The sequence below is a fragment of the Schistocerca serialis genome, chromosome 5, assembly GCF_023864345.2.
Source record: "Schistocerca serialis cubense isolate TAMUIC-IGC-003099 chromosome 5, iqSchSeri2.2, whole genome shotgun sequence".
Taxonomy (NCBI): domain Eukaryota; kingdom Metazoa; phylum Arthropoda; class Insecta; order Orthoptera; family Acrididae; genus Schistocerca; species Schistocerca serialis.
Window position 1 is genome coordinate 28048796 of NC_064642.1, and position 20020 is coordinate 28068815.

At 37.2% G+C, this 20020-nt stretch overlaps 2 protein-coding genes across 5 annotated transcripts in view; one reads left to right on the top strand and one right to left on the bottom strand.

Moving 5' to 3' along the window:
* LOC126480700 (probable maleylacetoacetate isomerase 2) overlaps positions 1–8970 on the bottom strand; it is a 51758-nt gene extending 42788 nt beyond the window's left edge. The window contains exons 1-3 of the mRNA XM_050103944.1: positions 8814–8970; positions 8105–8156; positions 6264–6412 (exon numbers count right to left, since the gene is read on the bottom strand). Of these exons, the coding sequence (XP_049959901.1) occupies positions 6264–6412; positions 8105–8156; positions 8814–8831 (219 nt within the window). The 5' untranslated portion in view covers positions 8832–8970. The remainder of the gene's footprint in view (positions 1–6263; positions 6413–8104; positions 8157–8813) is intronic.
* Positions 8971–8979: 9 nt separating this feature from the next.
* LOC126480699 (protein O-mannosyl-transferase 2) overlaps positions 8980–20020 on the top strand; it is a 195894-nt gene continuing 184853 nt past the window's right edge. Inside the window, exons 1-2 of one of the 4 annotated variants that reach the window (XM_050103942.1) lie at positions 9092–9537; positions 18807–18853. Coding sequence is in view for 2 of the 4 variants with exons in the window: in XM_050103939.1 (XP_049959896.1) it covers positions 9497–9537 (41 nt within the window). In the remaining 2 variants the exon portion in view is untranslated. Of the gene's footprint in view, positions 9039–9091; positions 9538–18806; positions 18854–20020 lie in introns of those variants that run through there. The other 3 variants (XM_050103940.1, XM_050103941.1, XM_050103939.1) reach the window with 3 other exon arrangements.

Below are 20020 nucleotides of genomic sequence, written 5' to 3' on the forward strand. Positions count from 1 at the left end.
GTGGAGAGAGAAAATACTCATATTTAAATGCATTTGTGATATTTATGATTCAGTATATTGATACAAATGTATTTCTTACTGTTTCATGTAAAGCTAATGCAAATCATGACAAGTGGTATCGTCTTTTTGATTTAAGGTGGCCATTCACAGTACCAGACAAGGCAACTTTTAACCAACAGGAAATGAACATGATAGCAGAACAGACATATTATCAAGACAGCCCATGTTTTTATTGTAAAATTGCAATACAGAGTAATAAATTGCAGTTCAAGACTAATCAAAAGAAACAGGAGGAGGAGAAGAAGAAGAAGAAAAGAAGAAGTATAAGAAAAGAGAACTAAGTGATCTTATGGTTTTAAGAAAGTTTATTTATTTTACAGTGTTGAAAACTGACTTACCACAGTTTGAGATGAAGCAGAAAGGAAATGTATATAGAAGGACTGATTTAAAATTTTATAACAGCGTGATCCAAAGACAATAAATAAATTTATAGTAAAAGGTGTGTCAATTGTTTAGGGCCAGACTAGTTACAAAATATTTCAGTTAAAGAAAAAAAAAAAAATTAGTATTTCTGGGAACTCTTCAATGTGTTACATCAGTTAACACAAAAGAACAATCAACACAAAACAAAAATGCAAAATAATTCACAAGACATTTGAGACGACTTATGTCAGTGATGAATTATGTCACACTGTTGTTATTTCCTGCAGCTCGTATCATCAAAGGCCAATACGTATAGAGTCACTGAAACTTTGTACCATGCTATTAATTCAACACAAATATGTAAAGAGGTAATATTAGGAAAATATGCAGGAACACAATATGCAAATATTTTGAACAGAAAGTTGGTTGAAGCCACTTCATGAACTACCTCATTGTATGCGAGATTGAGCCCTTTCGCTAAATCTAAGCACTGTTAATTTCGCATTTGGCTGGGTCTCACATGAACTAGTGTAAGGTGGCACAATATTATTCGAAACTGACTGTTTCTATGAAGAATATTGGGATGACTTTTTTACTTATAGACACAGCAATGCACAGTCCAGTCCATGAATCATGGAGAAGAATTTCATGCATGCACTGAAGGTTTATTTATTTACATAGCCATCCGTGGACATTTTAAAATGTATGGATGTTGTCAGTTTGTGTACATTCATATATTTATACAGTTTTTTGTTACATGTAGTTAAACATTGTGACATATGAGTTGTTTACAATCATTTTTGCTCCTTATCAAAATGTTACATGTGGTTAAATGTTGTGAAACACAAGTTATTTACAATCATTTTGTACTAAGGAATTCATTTATAGTGTAAAAGCAGTGTTCCTGTAGAAACAATTTAAGATTTTTCCTAAAGCAGTACATGTTATCTGTTTCTTTTACTTTCTGCGGCAGTTTATTACACAGTTTTACACCTTCATACAAGAAGCTATTTTGAGTCTTATGTTTATTCTTCATGTCTAGGTGAAGACAGTGACTTGTTCTTGTACTATCGTTATGAAAACTGCTATTTGTGCTATAATTTTCTATATTTTTCTTGATGTACACTATGGTTTGGAATATAAATTCACAAGGAACAGTTAGAACTTCTAACATTTTGAAAAGTTCTCTGCAGTGGGCCTCTTTACTGATTCTCGTTATAATTCTTACTGCTCTCTTTTGCATTTTAAATACTCTTTGTAAATTCTGAGCACTGTTCCCGCAGAAAATAATACCATACCTGATTACTGAATGAACATAACTAAAGTATACTGTTCTCAAACATTCATTACTGCATGCCGATAAAAGGACTCTAAGTGCATAACATGTTGTGGATATCTTTTTCGAGAGTTCCATAGCATGTTCATTCCACTTCATTTGGCTGTCAATGTGCAACCCTAAGAATTTTGTTGTAGGTACATTATCTATGGAGATGTTATCTATTTTAAAATTTAAGGAAATCTGTTTTCTGTTCATTCTAAAGCATATTGTATTTGTTTTCGTTATGTTGAGAGTTACTTTGTTTTCCTGAGACCATTTGTGAACATCCCTCAGCACTTCAGTAGAATTTTCCAGCATTGTGCTGGTGTCTTACTTGTGATTACTATGTTGCTGTCATTACCAAACAATATCTTCTCTCCATGGCTGATATGTTGTGGGAAATCATTTATATACTCCAGAAACAATACTGGGCCCAGTACACTTCCTTGAGGGACCCCAATATAAAAAAAAAAAAATATATATATATATATATATATTTTTTTTTTTTTTTTGTGGATCAGATATATGTTTCTCAATGTACTTTGATCCACTGGAGACATGTGTGATCTCTACTGACTGTCCTCTGTTTTCTACATATGAACGAAACCATTTGAGAACCACTCCCCTTACTTATGTAACAGATTCTGGTGGTCAACTGTATCAAATGCCTTAGACAGGTCTAGGAAAAGGCCAGTTACATAGCTGTTCTCCTCTAGTGCTTCTAAAACTGTTTTTGTAAACTGTGCTATTGCAGATTCTGTACCTCTACCAGGCCTGAAACTATGCTGGTCATTGCAGACGAGGTTGAATCTATTTAGATAGCTCATAGGCCCGTTTTTCATTACTGTTTCTATCACTTTGGAAAAGCATGACAACAGGGCTATTGGTCTGTAGTTCTCAACATTTTCTATGTCACCTTTCTTGTGAACTTGTAAAATTTTGGCATGCTTCAGATAGTTTGGGAAGGAACCAGTTTTGAAGGATTCATTTATGATTTCTATTAGTGGAGCTTTGATACCATTTATGCATTTTTTCAGCACACACATTGGGATTTCATCTAAACCTGCTGAGTTTTTGTTCTTTGATTGCCTTTCAACATTGCATACTTCCTCCTCAGTAGTTGCTGATAGACCCACTATGTACGTATGATGATGGAAGGATGTTTTGTCAGTGTAGAAAACAAATCAACAATACCATCTGAAATTTCACGTTTAAAATGCCAAAATTATTTATAGTAATGTATTCAGTTTTGTGTCAATGAGTGTTGATGGGCAAATACTTTAGCTAGCATCTGTTACTTATCTTGCTTCCTGAAATTCTTTGATAGCACTGTTTTGGTAGGAATGAAAATATCTGCAAATGTATGTTTCCCCGACCTCGTGTATTGACAATAATCTTAAAAGAGTTGTTGAACATTAAAATTTTTAATAACATGCTTACGCAAAAGCAGTATTACTACACAACTATTTCTATGCATGTTACTTAATGAAGGTTATTATATTCTTTGACTCCTTTACTGTCTACTGCAATATTCTGAACTTTAGACAAATCTTTATCTTAACAAACTTCCAGAAACTCTTCAGACACCTTATGAACTACACCCCTTGAACATTTAGAAATCCATAACAAAATATAGGATTTTTGGGAGTTGCATGTGAAGGGATATCTGCTTAACTGACTGCATTCCATTGCTTTCCAGGTATGGTGTAGTGATTTGATTTCTAACTGGGCTAAGGGAGTGCACTGATAATGATTTAGACAATATCCGAGTCCCATTATTTACTTTGTAATTCGATGAGTGAAGGAGGCGGCACCCTGTTTAACGGTATTCTCTTCTTTTTTCATTAGAAGAACATTGTTTTGCAAGCTGAATGTATTTACTATGATTAACCTTGCATGAAATTTCCTAATTAGGACTTATCTTCTGGGTTTCATTCAATGCTTGATAGCCAATAGTCACAATGAGTGCTATTATTTTGTTGAGCATAGATCATTAGGATCCCTTAAGCAGAATTAAGTTCACAATGGTTGGAGGAACAATACAACACAACAGGACTGATAGGTGCCACAAAGGCTGCACACTTTGAAGGATAAGGCAATGAGCTACACTCAATTGCCTGCTTCGACAAACAAAATGACACCAGAAGGTCACAAATATTTTACACACAAAAATTACTTTAGCTCCAACTGGTTTTAAGCCTATGACCCTACATATGGCAGCATCCATTTGATGTACACCCACAGCAATGTGTTGTTTTTATATAAACACATGGGTCTTCTTTGTTATTTTTCATCACTGAACTTTTGAGTTAAAATGTTCAACTGAAAATTTCACTGACAAAAAGTAGTGTTTGCTATGGTTAAAAAATACTCGCTATATTTTTAACCATAAAAATAATCAATTATTGACAATAATGGATAGATAAAAAATGTACTCATCAAGTGGCAGCAGGAGAAAACACACACACAAGTTTAACTTCTACAAGCTTTTGGAGCCAGTGGTTCCTTCTTCTGGCAACTGGCAGAAGAGTTGAAGAGGAAAGAAGAGGGGTGAAGGAAAATGACTGGAGAAGTTTAGAGAAAGGAGTACAGCTCAGATAACTCACCCACAACCCTGGGTTAGGGGAGACTTATCAGACGGGATGAGAAGGAAAGACTGATTGTTGGGGACTGCACTGGACAGTATTTGAAAACCTTAGAGCTTAAAGGTGGAATACAGGGTTAATATGCAAGACAGATATTAGTATTAAAACACTGTGCACAAGTTAATAAGAATGGAAAAACTAAGTGCATTATACGTAACAGAAGTGGGAGGGGGTGGTGAAAAATAGGCAGGTCAGAAAATGAAAGATGTAGAAAAATGTGAAGCGAAGAAAGGAGTAGTTACTGTGAAGAAACGCTAACATGGAAGGAACTAATGTAAATTAAAGCCAGGTGGGTGGCGAGAACCAAGGACATGTTGTAGCTCTAATTCCCACCTGCGGAGTTCTGAGAAACTAATGGCCGGAGGAAGAATCCAGATGGCACGTGTTGTGAAACAGGCACCGAGGTCATGACTGTCATGTTGTAGAGCACGCTCTGAAACACAATATTGTGTGTTGCGGGTGCACACCCTCTGCCTATGCCCATTCATCCTTGCTGATAACTGGGCGGTAGTCATGCCGATGTAAAAGGTCGAATGGTGTTTACATTACAGCTGGTATATGACAACCATTTCACAGGTGGCTCTCCCTTTGACAGTATATGTTTTGTCAGTTATAGGGCTAGTATAGGTTCATAGGGCAAGTCTTGCATCATGGATGGTCAAAGGGGCAGGAGCCATAGGGTAGGGAGATGGGTGCACAAGAGGCATAGAATTTGACAAGTATATTGCAGAGATTAGGACGACGACAAAAAGTTATTCTAGGTGTGGTGGGCAAAATCTCAGACAGAATGGCTCTCACCTGAGGGCATGGTTTTAGGAAGCCACGACCTTGTCGAAGTAGCTGATTAATACATTCAATACCAGGATAATACTGGGTGACAAGTGGTGTGCTCTTGATTTTAGGAGGGATCATTAGTTTCAGGATCAGTTGTGATGGTGCAGGAAACCTGGTTTTGAACTAGCCTGTTGGGATAATTACATCCAGTGAAGGCTGATGTGAGAGTGTTGGTGTATCGCTGTAAGGAGTCTGCATCTGTACAAATATGTTTGCCCCAAATGCTAAGACTGTATGGGAGGGAACGTTTGACATGGAAAGGATGGCAGCTGTCAAAATGTAAGTACTGTTGTTTGTTAGTAGGTTTAATGAGGATGGAAGTGTAGTTGGCCTTTGGTGCTTTTATCACCACATGTGCCATCTGGATTCTTCCCCCAGACACTAGTTTCTCAGAACTCCGCAGGTGGGAATTAGTGCTACAACATGTCCTCAGTTCTTGCCACTCACCTGGCCTTAATTTACATTAAATTCCTTCCTTTTCAGCATTTCTTCACAGTAACTACTCCTTTCTTCACTTTATTTTTGTTTTCTACATCTTTCACTTTCGGACCTGCTTATTAACTCATGCAGTATGTTTTATTAATAATCTCTGCTTTGCATATTATCCTGTCTTGCACCTTTAACCTCTCGAGTTTTCAAATCTCACCTGGTGCAGTCCCCAACAATCAGTCTTTCCTTCTCATCCCATCGGTACGTCTCCCCTGACCCGGGGCTCTGGGGAGTTTTCTGAATTGTACCCCCTTTCCTTAAACCTATCCAGTCCCTTTTCTTCAACCCCCTTCCTTCTCCTTCAACTCTTCTGCCAGAAGTCAGAACCACTAGCTCTGAAAGCTTGTAAAAGTTAAACCTTTCTGTGTGTTTGTGTTCTCCTTCCACTGCTTGGTGGACAGATTTTTTTATCTACCCATTTACATTATATAGTCATTATATTTTTTGATACAGAATGGCCTTTAAACATTTTAATCATATAAATAGTCTGTTATAAATAAAATGATTGGTATTAGATGCTTCACAAACAAAATAAACATAAAGTGTTAACTTACAGATTCAACCAAAGTGTGTCCATCAATATGGAGGGCTGGAACTTGCTCCATTGGGTTTATTTCACGATATTCATTGCAATGTTGTTCACCTCCAGCTTTTATCAGACTTACTGGTTTAATATCATATGGTATTTCTTTCAGATTTAATGCTGCAGTGATGAAGTACAAATTATATTACATTCACAATCTGTACATCAAGTTTGTTTTTGTATCATAATATGCAAGATATAATAAAACTAAATTTACAGCTCATACTTGATATTGCATGCGTAAGTGTGGTAACTTTGAACCTTGGGATCTCAGTCAACGATGATGATATCGAAAGAAGTTTCAAGTTCACTGAGAATCTCACCTTAAGAAGATACGGCAAAAATTTTGATGATCTGCCATGAACAGAAATCATAAAAATGGCCATATCCACAACTGGTACTTTCAGTGTCCAAAAATCATGATTTTTTGGAATTTTCTCAGGAATCACCCATTAACAAAACGTACTTAAAGACGCTGTCTAAGGTCCACCCAATGCAAAATAGCCAACCCATTTGCTAAGTTTGCCTGGAGGAAGTGTGTAATTTTTAAATTTTGATCCTGTACTGTCGGATAGCTACAGTATGCTCATTTTTCTGATAGGTATAAAAATGGTCACTAGGCCATGAACTATCCGAAACACTTGACCCCTCATCGCTGTGATTAACTGAAACCAAGATATGAACCCTCAGAAAAACCACATTTTCGCACATGGCTATTTGTAACATATTGGTACCACACACTGTCATGCACAGACCAATCAAATTTGAACTATGTAGTGGTAATACAGGTCACAACAACACAAACTAATCTTAAACATTACTAACAGTGTAGAAACAAAGCTGTTGGATTTCTCTGTGGTGTCAAACCCATAGTCATGTTAACACTTGGTTCCCAAAATGGCTGCTGATATCATTACAAGTGAACACATACATACTAATATTATCAGCTAAAACACTAAAACCAAGTTTAAAAGGTTATCAACATAACCATGTAGGATAGCATTGTGGGGGGGGGGGGGGAAACTGCATTGCATGTTAGTATGAGGGTAGCCGATACCCAACTTACAAATTTCACAGCCCTTTCTACTACCATTAAAAGCCAAACTTAGGCAGACATTGAGCAAAGTGGCATCATCTTCATCAGGAAAGTTATTTGTCTTCACAGAAAACAAAAATTCTGTTGAACCTACATACAATTAGTATTAAAACTCAGGATGAAAATTATTTTTCAATAATTTAACGTTCACATCATTAAGTAATCTGCAACAAATTTAAGATTTAAAAATAAAAAATCATTATCTACGCCAAAGTCCATGCATATTGAATAACCATAAAATGTACTGGAACTTCAAAAACTATATTATATTTGCATTCACAGATGTAGCCTAGTATCTTCTTCAAACATCCTAATGAGTTACTGCAAGTGGCTGAAGCTAAAATGCAGTGCAGCAGATAAAAATGCAAACAAAATTAATTAATATAAGAACATGAAAAAATATAACTTGCGTTTCACACAAAGATTGTTTTAGGGTCTCCAGTGTTTTACAAAGCATGGTCCTATGGGAAGAGCTATGCCCTTGTGATTCTCTGACGTTTTAAACTGACTTATGCTACAAATTAGATATATTTCATTTAGGGACTAGGTTTATATAAAGTAATAGCATGCAGTAGCTGTAGTCATACACAAAGATTATCGTTCTAGAACATAGTGTTATGTCGATCCAGTGGTAAATAAATAAAACAATTCCATGTAAATATCGAATATTCGAGGGAGGGGGGGGGGGGGGGGGGGGAGAGAAATTATTTACTTACCTATTCGAACTCTCCAGGAACAAGAGCTCCTCCAGTACGAATATAAAACGGGCTGAAAAAAAGATGTCAAGCATCACGTTAATGGATTATGTGAAATACACATTTATATGCTATTTAAGTCCTAGCGCCCACACCAGTAAAAGGAGTTACTATCTTACAGTTCATCTAGGCAGTGAACATTTATTTTTGGCTAATTTACACTGATTAGTTGGGTGTGTGGTACAGATTCTGCTTTTTCGTCACGATAAAATTAGCTATTTGTTAAATGTGATGGTTTTAAACTGCATTTTAAATCAGTTGCGCTTTACGTTTCAAGGTGGTAGTTTTACTTTTGAATGACTGAGGGCTTGTTTAATGTTATTAGGCGATTGAACAAGACTCAAATCATCCAACTCGGCTTGTCAAATTTCCTTATGGAGATTCAAATTTCCGCTCATTTACTGTGATTTGTTTGTGGAAACCGAGTGAAGAACTGTATAAAAACTCATTAAGATCCAGATCAGTTCGTAATGGCGGTGATTACGGAACCCAGGCCGAAATCAAGCACTTTATATAATTCGTTATAGCTCATGTTTACTAGATGATACTTCGCACCTATCATTGTAGGCACCTAATTTATTGCTCTAAAACTGCCGTGAATGTAAAAATAAATCACTTTCCTTCCGAATCAGCAAAGCTTATAGGCTACGGAAGACTTTTCTATTGATACCTTTCCAATGACAGACATATTGCGTGTTTTTCCTTTCTGCAGGTACGAATAGAATGTTTAATCACTTAGTTTTTTAATACTTATTTATCACCACTACTTGTTAATTCAAAGATAAAACAAGTATAACCGAGTTTGATTCAAGCGCTACGCGCGGCAGATTGCCGAAGCGCAATGTTGCCAAAACAATGGAAGCGTCAGCCGTCAGGTACTGAGAGGCTAGTCAAGGTGGAGTATTGTGCTAAATCCGCCATATAGTAGGACAGGAATACCACTTGAATAAATATTTTTTGCTTTTTGTTTTGAGTTACAGAGAACTGCGAATGATGACATAGCGGGCTGAGATTCGCAGTATGCTACTTGGTCACTTTATAGAATGGGTCAATCTTTGCAAGCATCTAAAAATGAAGAGTTGGAGTGTTGAATATTCCTGTGGGGGAATACGAGCAGTCACTTAAAAAACTTAGAGAAAAGATAATTATTGATACTAATAAAATATGAATGAATGACCTATTGCTAATTCCCATATTGGGAATTCAAGCGATGCCTAAAACGTGGCAGTCGGCTGAAACACCTTACAAATATACCGTTATCCTGTGTTGACAGCTTTCTGTTGTGGCGTATTTTGAGTCTACAATTCTGAAATGTACATATAGGCGAAGAAGTTCGTTGTAAGAGGAAGAGAAATGCGCGGGGAGCATAAGACCGTAGACACAGGATATTCGAAGTAAGAACAGAAATTTAAAGAAATGTCTTATACCGTATATTTAGATTTACTAATTTGCCTTATTACATGGCAGTGCTTATGATGATGCGAAACTTAACTTACATGTGTAAAGCTTAAAGTCATAAACACTCACGTCAGGTGTTAGCGAATTATTTTGTAATTTGATAAGTTTCCTGTACTCATTTTAAGATGTGTGTGTTCTGTGTGTAAATTTTATTTCCGAAAGAACTTAATAGTTTCTCCGCCACAAAATATCAAATAAAAATAGAGAAAAAGAACCATTGTCAATTTTGGTGTTCAGAATTAAGTCGTCAATATTTTGCATGCACAAATTGAGATCGCTATAGAGACCATAGTGCCAACTATCATCTTTTTTTAGTTTGATAATAGGAACTCAGTAAAAGCAGTGTTGATTTTTGATTCGCTTGAGTATGATACACTTTCAGCTAATTTAAGAAACGAAGTAGTGGCATTATTGCATAGAGATTCTCACTATTGAAACAGAGAAGAGTTTGTTCTATTCTTGTGTGTGAACCTGTTTTAGGCCAGGTAATACAAAACTGAAACAGGGCATCTGAACTTTGTGATAAAACTTAAGTGGAACTGAAATTAATAGCACAGTTTATCATGGGAGAGATCCTCCATGTTACACAGTCACTGTAAAGAAGCTTTTAAAGAAACAGAGACTACTGCGTAATAGGTATAAAACAAAGCATAGCAACCTGCTTCACTGCTGACATGATTCCCCAAATTTTTGGAGAAGATGATGTGTTCTTGAATAGTATCTCATCATCATCATCATTTAAGACTGATTATGCCTTTCAGCGTTCATTCTGGAGCATAGTCCCCCTTATAAAATTCCTCCGTGATCCCCTATTCAGTGCTAAGGGGATCATGGAGGAATTTTATAAGGGGGACTATGCTCCAGACTATAGTATCTAACCTCATTAATTATAGTAAATAGTATTAAGTATAGCAAATCACAGTTTGGGTTTCAGAAGGGTTGCTCTACATAGTATGTCATTTACACATTCACTCACCAGATTTTACAAGCATTATATAATTAAATAGCACTGGTTGGTATTTTCTGTGCCCTATCTAAGGCATTTGACTCCATGAATCAAAGTATTTACCTAGACAAGTTGATGCTTCATGAGACTGATGCTATAGCCAACCAATGGATAATGCTATACATAACCAGAAGAATGCAGAAAATTGTATTTAGTAATTCAAGCAAAATAATCTATGAACATAATTCTGACTGGGGAGAAATCACGTGGAATTCCCCAAGGTTCAATATTAGGTTACTGCTGTTCCTCATATATGTAAAAATTCTTCCGTCTAATATACAACAAGCAGAATTAGTTCTTTTTTCAGGTGACACGAATATTGTAATCAGTCCAAGTGTACAAACACAAAACAGAAGAAGTGGTAAATAAAGTTGTGAAAAGTATCATTGATTGGTTTTCTATAGGTGGTCTCGCCCTGAATTTTACAGACACGACATGTTCAGTTCCGCATATCTAGAGCTACTACAATGAGAAGTGTAACACATGGTGAGAAACTAATAAATAGGGCGGAAACTTTAAAATGCTTAGGGGTCCATATTGATGAGAATTTAATTTGGAGAAAAAATGTTTTCGAACTGCTAAAACAGAGTAGTCGAGCCACGTTTGTGCTTAGAATCATTGCAAATCTTGGGGAGAGAGAAATCGGCGAGTTGACATATTTTGCATATTTACACTCAGTAATGTCATATGGAGTAACATTCTGGGGTAACTTATCTGTAAGAAAGTAAATCTTCATTGTGCAAAAAACATGATGTAAGAATAATATGTGGTGCTCACCCACGGTCATCTTGTAGACATCTGTACAAGGAGTGGGGCATTCTGACTATTGCTTCACAATATATTTATTTCCTCATGGAGTTTGTTGTAAATAATCCGTTACAGTTCCAGAAGGGAAAACAATGTTCAATACTCCACATTACGGTTGTTTGTAGCACAGAAATGGGTGCAGTGCTGCAGAAAACATTTTTGATCATTTACCCGGTGATATAAAATGTTTAACAGACAGCAAAGTAAAATTTGATAGCAAACTGAGCGAGTTTCTCCTCGACAACAACTCCTATTTCATAGAATAATTTCTATTAGTGTAACATATAAAAGATAGTGGGTAGGAATTACTAACTCTCAAAAAAAATCCCTTAGATGATGTTCAGAATGTGACCAAATGTACAAATTAATGTGGATTGTGAATGTAAAATGACACAGTCCACATCATTACCATAGGGCTATAGGTACAGAGAGGAATGCCTTTGGCAGTCGAGAGCAGTGTGTGAAGCCATAGATCTATAGGTACAGAGATGCTAAATGAAATGCATTTGGCAGTCAAGAGAGCATTGTGTGAACTCTTCAGTGACTACTGCAGCAGAATACTGTCAAATGATCTTTCACAAAACCCAACACGGGACAGGACACTAACTTTCACTTATGAAGGCTGTTAGTGGCACAAAAAGTGGTGTTCTGTCACTCATGGTTGAAACTGGGACTCAAGTTGAGAGTAGCAAAGCAAAAGCAGAAATGCTTAACACTCTATTCAGATGTTCGTTCACAAAGGAAAACCCAGGAGTATTGCCTTAATTGGTCTCCACATCAAGAACAGTTTTGTGTATTGTAGGACACCAGTGATATGCTTGATGCACACGGCGGTGAGGCACCTTGCCAACTGAATGCAGTCTTTCCAGATGAGTCAAATAGATGTTAGTGTCAGTGACATTGAGAAACAAGTGAAATTGTTAAAATTGGACAGAGCCTCTGAGCCCAATGGAATTCCTTGCAGATTATATATTCAATTTGCAGCTGAGTTAGTCCCTCTGTTAACTATAATCCATCATAGACTCTTCGAAAGGGGGGGGGGGGGGAAGTGCCCAGTAGTTGGAAGAAAGCACAAGTCACACCTGTTTACTAGGTGGGTAGCAAAAGTGATCCACGAAATTACTGCCTGATATCCTTGTCATCCATTCGTTGTAGAATCTTAGAACATATTCTGAGCTCAAACATAATGAGGTATCTCGAACAGAACGACCTCCTCCATGCCAACTGAAATAGATTTTGAAAACATAGATTATGTGAAACCCAACTCGCACTTTTCTCACGTGACATTCTGAAAGCCATGTATCAAGGCAGTAAAGAAGATGCAGTATTTCTTGATTTCCGTAAAGCATTTTCCTCTGTACCCCACATATGCCTATTGTCAAAAGTATGATCATATGAGGTATCAGAGGAAATATGTGACTGGATGAGGATTCCTTGGTAGGGAGGACGCTAAGTCTTACATTAATGTAATGTTAGTGTAGTGTATATCAATGTAATATTAATAGTAACATCAAGACCTTCTGCAGATGATGCATTTATCTACAACGAAGTACAGTTTGAACAAATCTGTACAAAGATTCAGTCCGACCTTGATAAGATTTCAGGTTGCATTAAATGTTCAAAAATGTGAAATTGTGCACCTCACAAAATGAAAAAACAAAGTATCCCATGGATGTAATATTAGTGAGTCACAGGTGGAATCTGTAAACCCAAGTACTTGGATGTAACACTTAGTAGGGACATGAGGTGGACCCGTCACATGGGCTCAGTATTGGGTAAAGCAGGTAGCAGACTTTGCTTTATTTGTACACTACTGGGGAAGTTCAAGCTGTCCCGAGAAAGTCTACTGACCAAGTTTTGACAACTGGCTTTAAATGGTGACTCTTGGAGTATACTACAACCCCATATATATCACTTCCATAGCATTAGTGAGGATAATATAAGATTTATTATAGCACACGTAGAGGCTTTTAAACAATCACATTTCCCACACTCGATACATGAGTGGAATGAGAAAAAGTCCTAATAACTGATACAGTGGGATATACTCTCTGCTGTGCACTTCATAGTGGTTCAGGGTGTAGATGTAGAAATGAGCAACATATGACACTCTTATTAAAGTTAAATAAAGTCATGATATACACATCGCACATTTCTTTCTGTAGCTAATGTGCTGGCACTTTTCAAAGAAAAGGACTTAATCTTTTTTCCTCTTTTTGTGAAGTTAACAACTGTGTGTAACACAATTTGGGGGGGGGGGGAGAATGCAGTGTCCTGAGTCAGTCTTTGAGTAAGGAGATACATTCCGTATGTGCTGTTCCCAACATGCAACCATTAATACTGCTCTCTATTAAGATCAGAACTGTGTAACCTACCAAAAAAGGATGAAACATACACTTTATGTAAAACAAAAGGATGATGATGGCTAAGTCAGCATTTGCTCTTGCAAATGAGCAACTGCTATTTAATGCACATAACACATGACTTGGTTATGAAACATGCAAATGTAGATCAGGCTAAGCTAAGGTAACTAGGATAAAGTTTCCTCAATCCAAAAAATTCCTATCAGAAATGAAGAAAAGATAGAAAGAAGCAGAAATTATAACTTCAGCACAGATACATGTCTCTCAAATAATGAAAGATGCAGCAGAGAAGCCAAGAAAACTTTTTAGAGTTTCTAGAGCAAGTACATTTAAATCAACTGCAGAGGAGCTACTGTGTAAGAAATTTTATTTCGAAAACCGGGGAAGTCACTGTCTACTTGTGATTTGAGAGGGTGAATTTGTGAAAACATTAACTGTAGGTTAAGGAGTTAGTATCAACAAATTGAAACTGAGTAATGATTTTACATTGGAACAACTGTACATTTTTCTCATCTAGTAATGTTGATACCATTAGACTCATGTGAAATACTTTTACTACCACTGCAGTATATGTACAGAAGCCCAAACACACCATACCTGTCTCCCCCTCCCCTTTTCTGGAAGCATTAATAAATCACATAAACATTACTTTTCATTGAGTTATTATTTAGGGAATATGTTTTTGTAGCCACAGGTGTAATGCATTATGGCATGTTTTATGTCATAATTTTCCTGCTTGAACAGTGCTGCAAATTGTGTTTTGGGTAGCAGCTGTTGCAACTCATCATTTCAAAGATTTGTAAAGACATCAGCTATCGTAAAGATTCATGTTTATTTGACAATACTGCAAAATGGCTCGAAGAAATCAAGAGTTGCATTATGAAGAATTATTACTATTTCAGATAACTTATAGAGACCAGAGTGTGCAGGAGAGGCAGCAAATTTTTTTAACTTCGTTTCTCGTAAGTTCAGTGTTACAGAGACTGGACAAAAGTGCGTATACGATCCAGCTAGATCATATACATGGAAAAGCAGTTTCTTGTTATGCCATCCATATGAAAAATATTTGTTTTCTTCTTGCTGTGCCAAATTAAAATAAAAACAAGACCTTTCAGTGATAGTGTCCATTGTTTTCTTGATATATGGGAACTATGGAGAAAGATTTTGATAAGTACACACATCAAAAAAAGTTTTGCATCACCTCGGTTCCCAGAGTTCTGGAACCTGTACAGAAAATTGGAATAGAGATCAACATAAACATCATTTCTGCCCTTTCTATTGCTCATGAAAACCATACATTGCATGTTGTATCACCGTACATTGAGACCTTTAGAGGTGGTGGTCCAGATTGCTGTACACACTGGTATCTCTAATACCCAGCGACATGTTCTCTTGCTTTGATGCATGCCTGTATTTGTCATGGCATACTATCCACAAGTTCATCAAGGCACTGTTGATCCAGATTGTCCCACTCCTCAATGGCAATTCGGCGTAGGTCCCTCAGATTGGTTTTTGGGTCACGTCGTCCATAAACAGCCCTTTTCAATCTATCCCAGGCATGTTCGATAGGATTCATGTCTGGAGAACATGCTTGACCACTCTAGTCAAGTGATGTCATTAGCCTGAAGAAAGACGTTCACAAGATGTGCACGATGGGGGCGCGAATTATCGTCTATGAAGACGAATGCCTCACCAATATGCTGCCAATATGGTTGCAATATTGGTCAGAGGATGGCATTCATGTATCGTACAGCCATTACACCGCCTTCCATGACCACTAGTGGCATACGTGATCCCCACATAATGCCACCCCAAAACAGGAAGGAACCTCCACCTTGCTCCACTCGCTGTACAGTGTCTCTAAGGCGTTCAGTCTGACTGGGTTGCCTCCAAACATGTCTCCAACGATTGTCTGATTGAAGGCATATGCGATGCTCATCGGTGAAGAGAACGTGATTCCAATCCTGAGCGGTCCATGCGGCATGTTGTTGGGCCCATGTGTACCGTGCTGCATGGTGTCGTGGTTGCAAAGATGGACCTCACCATGGACGTCGGGAGTGAAGTTGTGCATCATGCAACCTATTACGCACAGTTTGAGTCATAACACGATGTCCTGTGGCTGCATGAAAAGCATTATTCAACATGGTGATGTTGCTGTCAGGGTTCCTCTGAGCCATAATCCTTTGGTAGCGGTCATCTATTGCAGTAGTAGCCCTTGGACTGCCTGAGCGAGGCATGTCATCGACAGTTCCTGTCTCTCTGTATCTCCTCCATGTCCGAAGAACATCGCTTTGGTTCACTCCGAGACACCTGGACAGTTCCCTTGTTGAGAGCCCTTCCTGGCACAAAGTAACAATGTGGGCACGATCGAACTGTGGTATTGACTGTCTAGACATGGTTGAACTACAGACAACACAAGTCGCGTACTTCCTTCCTGGTGGAATGACTGGAACTGATCAGCCGTCGGACCCCATCCATCTAATAGGCGCTGCTCATGCATCGTTGTTTACATCTTTGGGACTGTGTCTGTGGTACAGTATCCACAGGCAACGCCTATCTCCAGGAGTTCTGGGAACCGGGGCAATGCAATTTTTTTTTATGTGTGTAGATACAATTTGAATCATTGAGGGTACAGACTGCAATCCTAATGAAGAATTGAGAACATACACAAGGACAGCACTTGTGTGTTATTGATGTTTCATTCTGATCTGACTGTACAATGGATGCCATGGTTTGCATGTGGATGCATATGTATCAAGGAATAGTTTAAACTTTGAGGTTTGGATATGTTTGGGAAAGTAAGTACATTAATAGAATAACAATATGCAAACTAATGCTGTTTGTTTATTTTCGAGTTCCATGGATCCTTGATGCGAGTGTATTGCTAGGATGTAGAAAGTGTCGGATTATTATAATAATAACCATTTGTAAATGGCAATGAGACTTACTATCTAAACCACATGTAAACATGTAACGTAAACATATATATGAGGTGCAAGTGTCCAAATAACAACATGGAGTACAGTAGTATGTTAGTTATACAACAAATAATGCTTACATTCTAATTCATATAAAATTCATTGTCAACAATTGATATACATTGCCACATTGTCATTTCTTATAGGAGTGCTTAAAATTAGACACATTTCATTAATTATTATAGATTCCTGTAAAGAACAGAAAGAGCTATTCAAAAGATAAAGTTGTAGCTGTTTTTTGAATTTAGTCTTATCCCCGATGACTGATTTAACATAAGCTGAAAGTTTATTGTATACTTTTATCTTGGATAATGTACTCCTTTCTGTACCATGCTGAGGTTTTTTATATCTTTGTGAAGTTCATGATTACTTCTTGTATCATGGTAAGATATTCACTGTTTGTCCTGTACGTTGTATGATTATTCTTCACAAAGCACATCAGTGAGAAAATGTATTAGCATGGCATGGTGAGGACACCCAGTTGTTTGAATAAGTTTCTGCAAGAGTATCTAGAGTGCACTCTACCGCTAATTTTGATTACTCCTCTCCTGTGCACTAATGAAGCCAAATATCATAAGTGAATGGGAATGTCCAAAGTACACAGCATTGATTGTTTCCCAGTCACTAACAGATGAAGTGGAGCAAATGCCAAATGCTGCCAAATTCATTCTTTTACATATGTCGATGATTTGAATTGACCAGTTTAGAGTGTTGTTAACGTGTAATGCCAGGAATCTGGAAGACTCAACTCTCAGTATTTATTTGTCACCACATTTTATTTCAATATTTTCCAAGTTTTTGTTTGCTGTTTGAAACTGAATGAATTGAGTCATGTTAACATTGAGGGACAGATCATTTGAAGTGAACCAGTCTAGAGCTGCTTTGAATATAGCGGTCACAGAGTTCTATAGACTGCATTTTGGTACTTTCTCTGTCATAATGGTTGTCATCTGCAAATAGGGTGAAGTGTGCTTTTTATGTCATACACCATGGCAGATCATTGAAAAGGATTGGGAAAGGTAAGGGACCAAGCACTGAGCCCTGTGGTACTTCACATTTCACTGTGCCCCATTAACAACAGGCAGGCGCCATTGCAGAATTATTCAGTACTACCTTCTGTCATCTAGATATGGTTTGAGCCACATCCCTACTTTACCATATAAGCCATAGTACTCAGCCCTCATAAGTAGAATTTTGTGATATACACAGTTGAATGTTTTTGACAGATCACAGAAGATTCCAAATGGTGACATTTTATTGTTTATGGATTTGAGGAGTTTGTTGACAAATGGGAAAATGGCATGTTCAGTTCAAATACCCATTTGGAATCCAAACTGACTTTTATTAAGGATGTTAAGTTATTAATGATCCTCAATTCTCTTGAACATATGTTTCTGTAGGATTTTAGAAAGACTTGTTAGCAATGAAACTGGCCAGTAGTTGGAAACTCAGCTTTGTCACATTTTTGAACAGTGGCTTTACAATTGCATATTTGAATATATTGGAGATAGTACCTTGATTTATAGACTCGTTAAATATATGACAGAGGACTTCAAGAATAAAATTACAGCGGTGCTTTCATATATATATTATCCACTACAGTGGAATTTTTCTTTTTCTTTTGGCTTATTGCGTCCTCTGTCTCATTGGTTGTAATGTAAGGAATATGCATCCGACTAATTTTGTTCTGCACTGCGTTTTGAAGAACGTTCGTGGCTTCAGTCATAGAGCCTTTAAACCACTTTGATCTGCCACTGTCAGAGAATGATTGTTGAAAATATCGACAACTATACCATCTTTGTTTACCATGCTTCCTGTATGACACACTTCAATGCTGTCTGTATCTTCTGAAATTTTTCCTGTTCCTCTTTGACTTCTTTCCAAATAGTTTGTATTTTATTATTTGAGCTGTCAATTTCATATTTGATAAAGATGCTCTTGGATTTTTAATTACATTCATTAGGATGCTACAATGTAATTTGTAGTGCTCCCTAACCTGAGGTTTGTTAGACTTTGTGAGTGAAACATAAAGTATTCTCTTTGTTTTACAGGATGTTTTGATTCCCTTTGTGAGCCATTGTTTCCTGTAATCACTCAGGTTGGTACTTTTTGAAATCCTCTTAGGAAAGGTAGCTTCAAAAAGGGTAGTAAATTCATTGAGGAATACGTTAAATTTATCACTGACATTTTTAGCCTTATATACTGTGTCCCATTCTAACTGCTGCAGATGTCTGCTGAAGGTTTCTGGATTCTAACCGTTGGTTAGTCTAAATGATCTGTTAATAAAACTATGCTTGTTAGCAGGGCCTACGTTGTACATTTTTAACAGCTACCTGTCATGCTCAGAAAGGCGATTTAAGATTTGTGCTACACATGTGTTATCAATTCTGTTGCTGTCTACAAAGATATTGTCAATTGGACTTGCGCAGTACTTTGTCACTCTTGTGGGAAAGTCAACAACTGCCCTCAGATTAAAAGTGCTTATTACAGTCTCAAAATCTATTCTATAATTATTACAAGTAAGAAAATTTACATTAAAGTCACCCAGCATGATAATTTCTTTGATTTTTGAGAACAGGCAAGTTAAAAGTGATTCTACTTGCTTGATAAATATACTAAGCTTTCCTGAGGGATCTCTGTAAACAGTAGCCACATAAATAGGCAGAGTATTAATATGGTGTTCAATGCAACAGGCCTCAAAATGTTTATCAACACAATAATTTCTTACATGTATAGAGTTGTACAGTATATTATTTTTAGCATACATTATTACTCCACCCTTAGCCATTGAATTTGTAGTGTAATAAGCTGCTACATTGTACTTCTATAGTTGTGTCATCTCAGTCCTTTCCTTCAAATGATGTTCAGTAAAACATAATATATGGGCGTCATTTATTGTATCATTATCATTAATGCAAACAGACAACTGGTCAAGTTTGTTTCGTAGGCCCATTGTATTGTGGTGAAAAATACAAAGTTTGTCATTTCCTAAACTCTTTGTCCTGATGTTACTGTTTACCTCTAAATTGTAATTAGAGATTGTAGGAAGTGTACCTGCAAGTTTCTGATTTAAGTTAGTCCTGGATCTAAGGCTGGGTATCAAAAATTCTGTAGAGTTGCCCATTTCCTGGCTGTTGTGCTGCTTCTTCTTGCCTCTGTTACTGCTGATGGTTGTGGAGACACATAAGGTGATGAAGGGTCTTGCACTACTGAAGATTGTGCGGGGGGGGGGGGGGGGGGGGGGACAAATACTGTCACATCTATA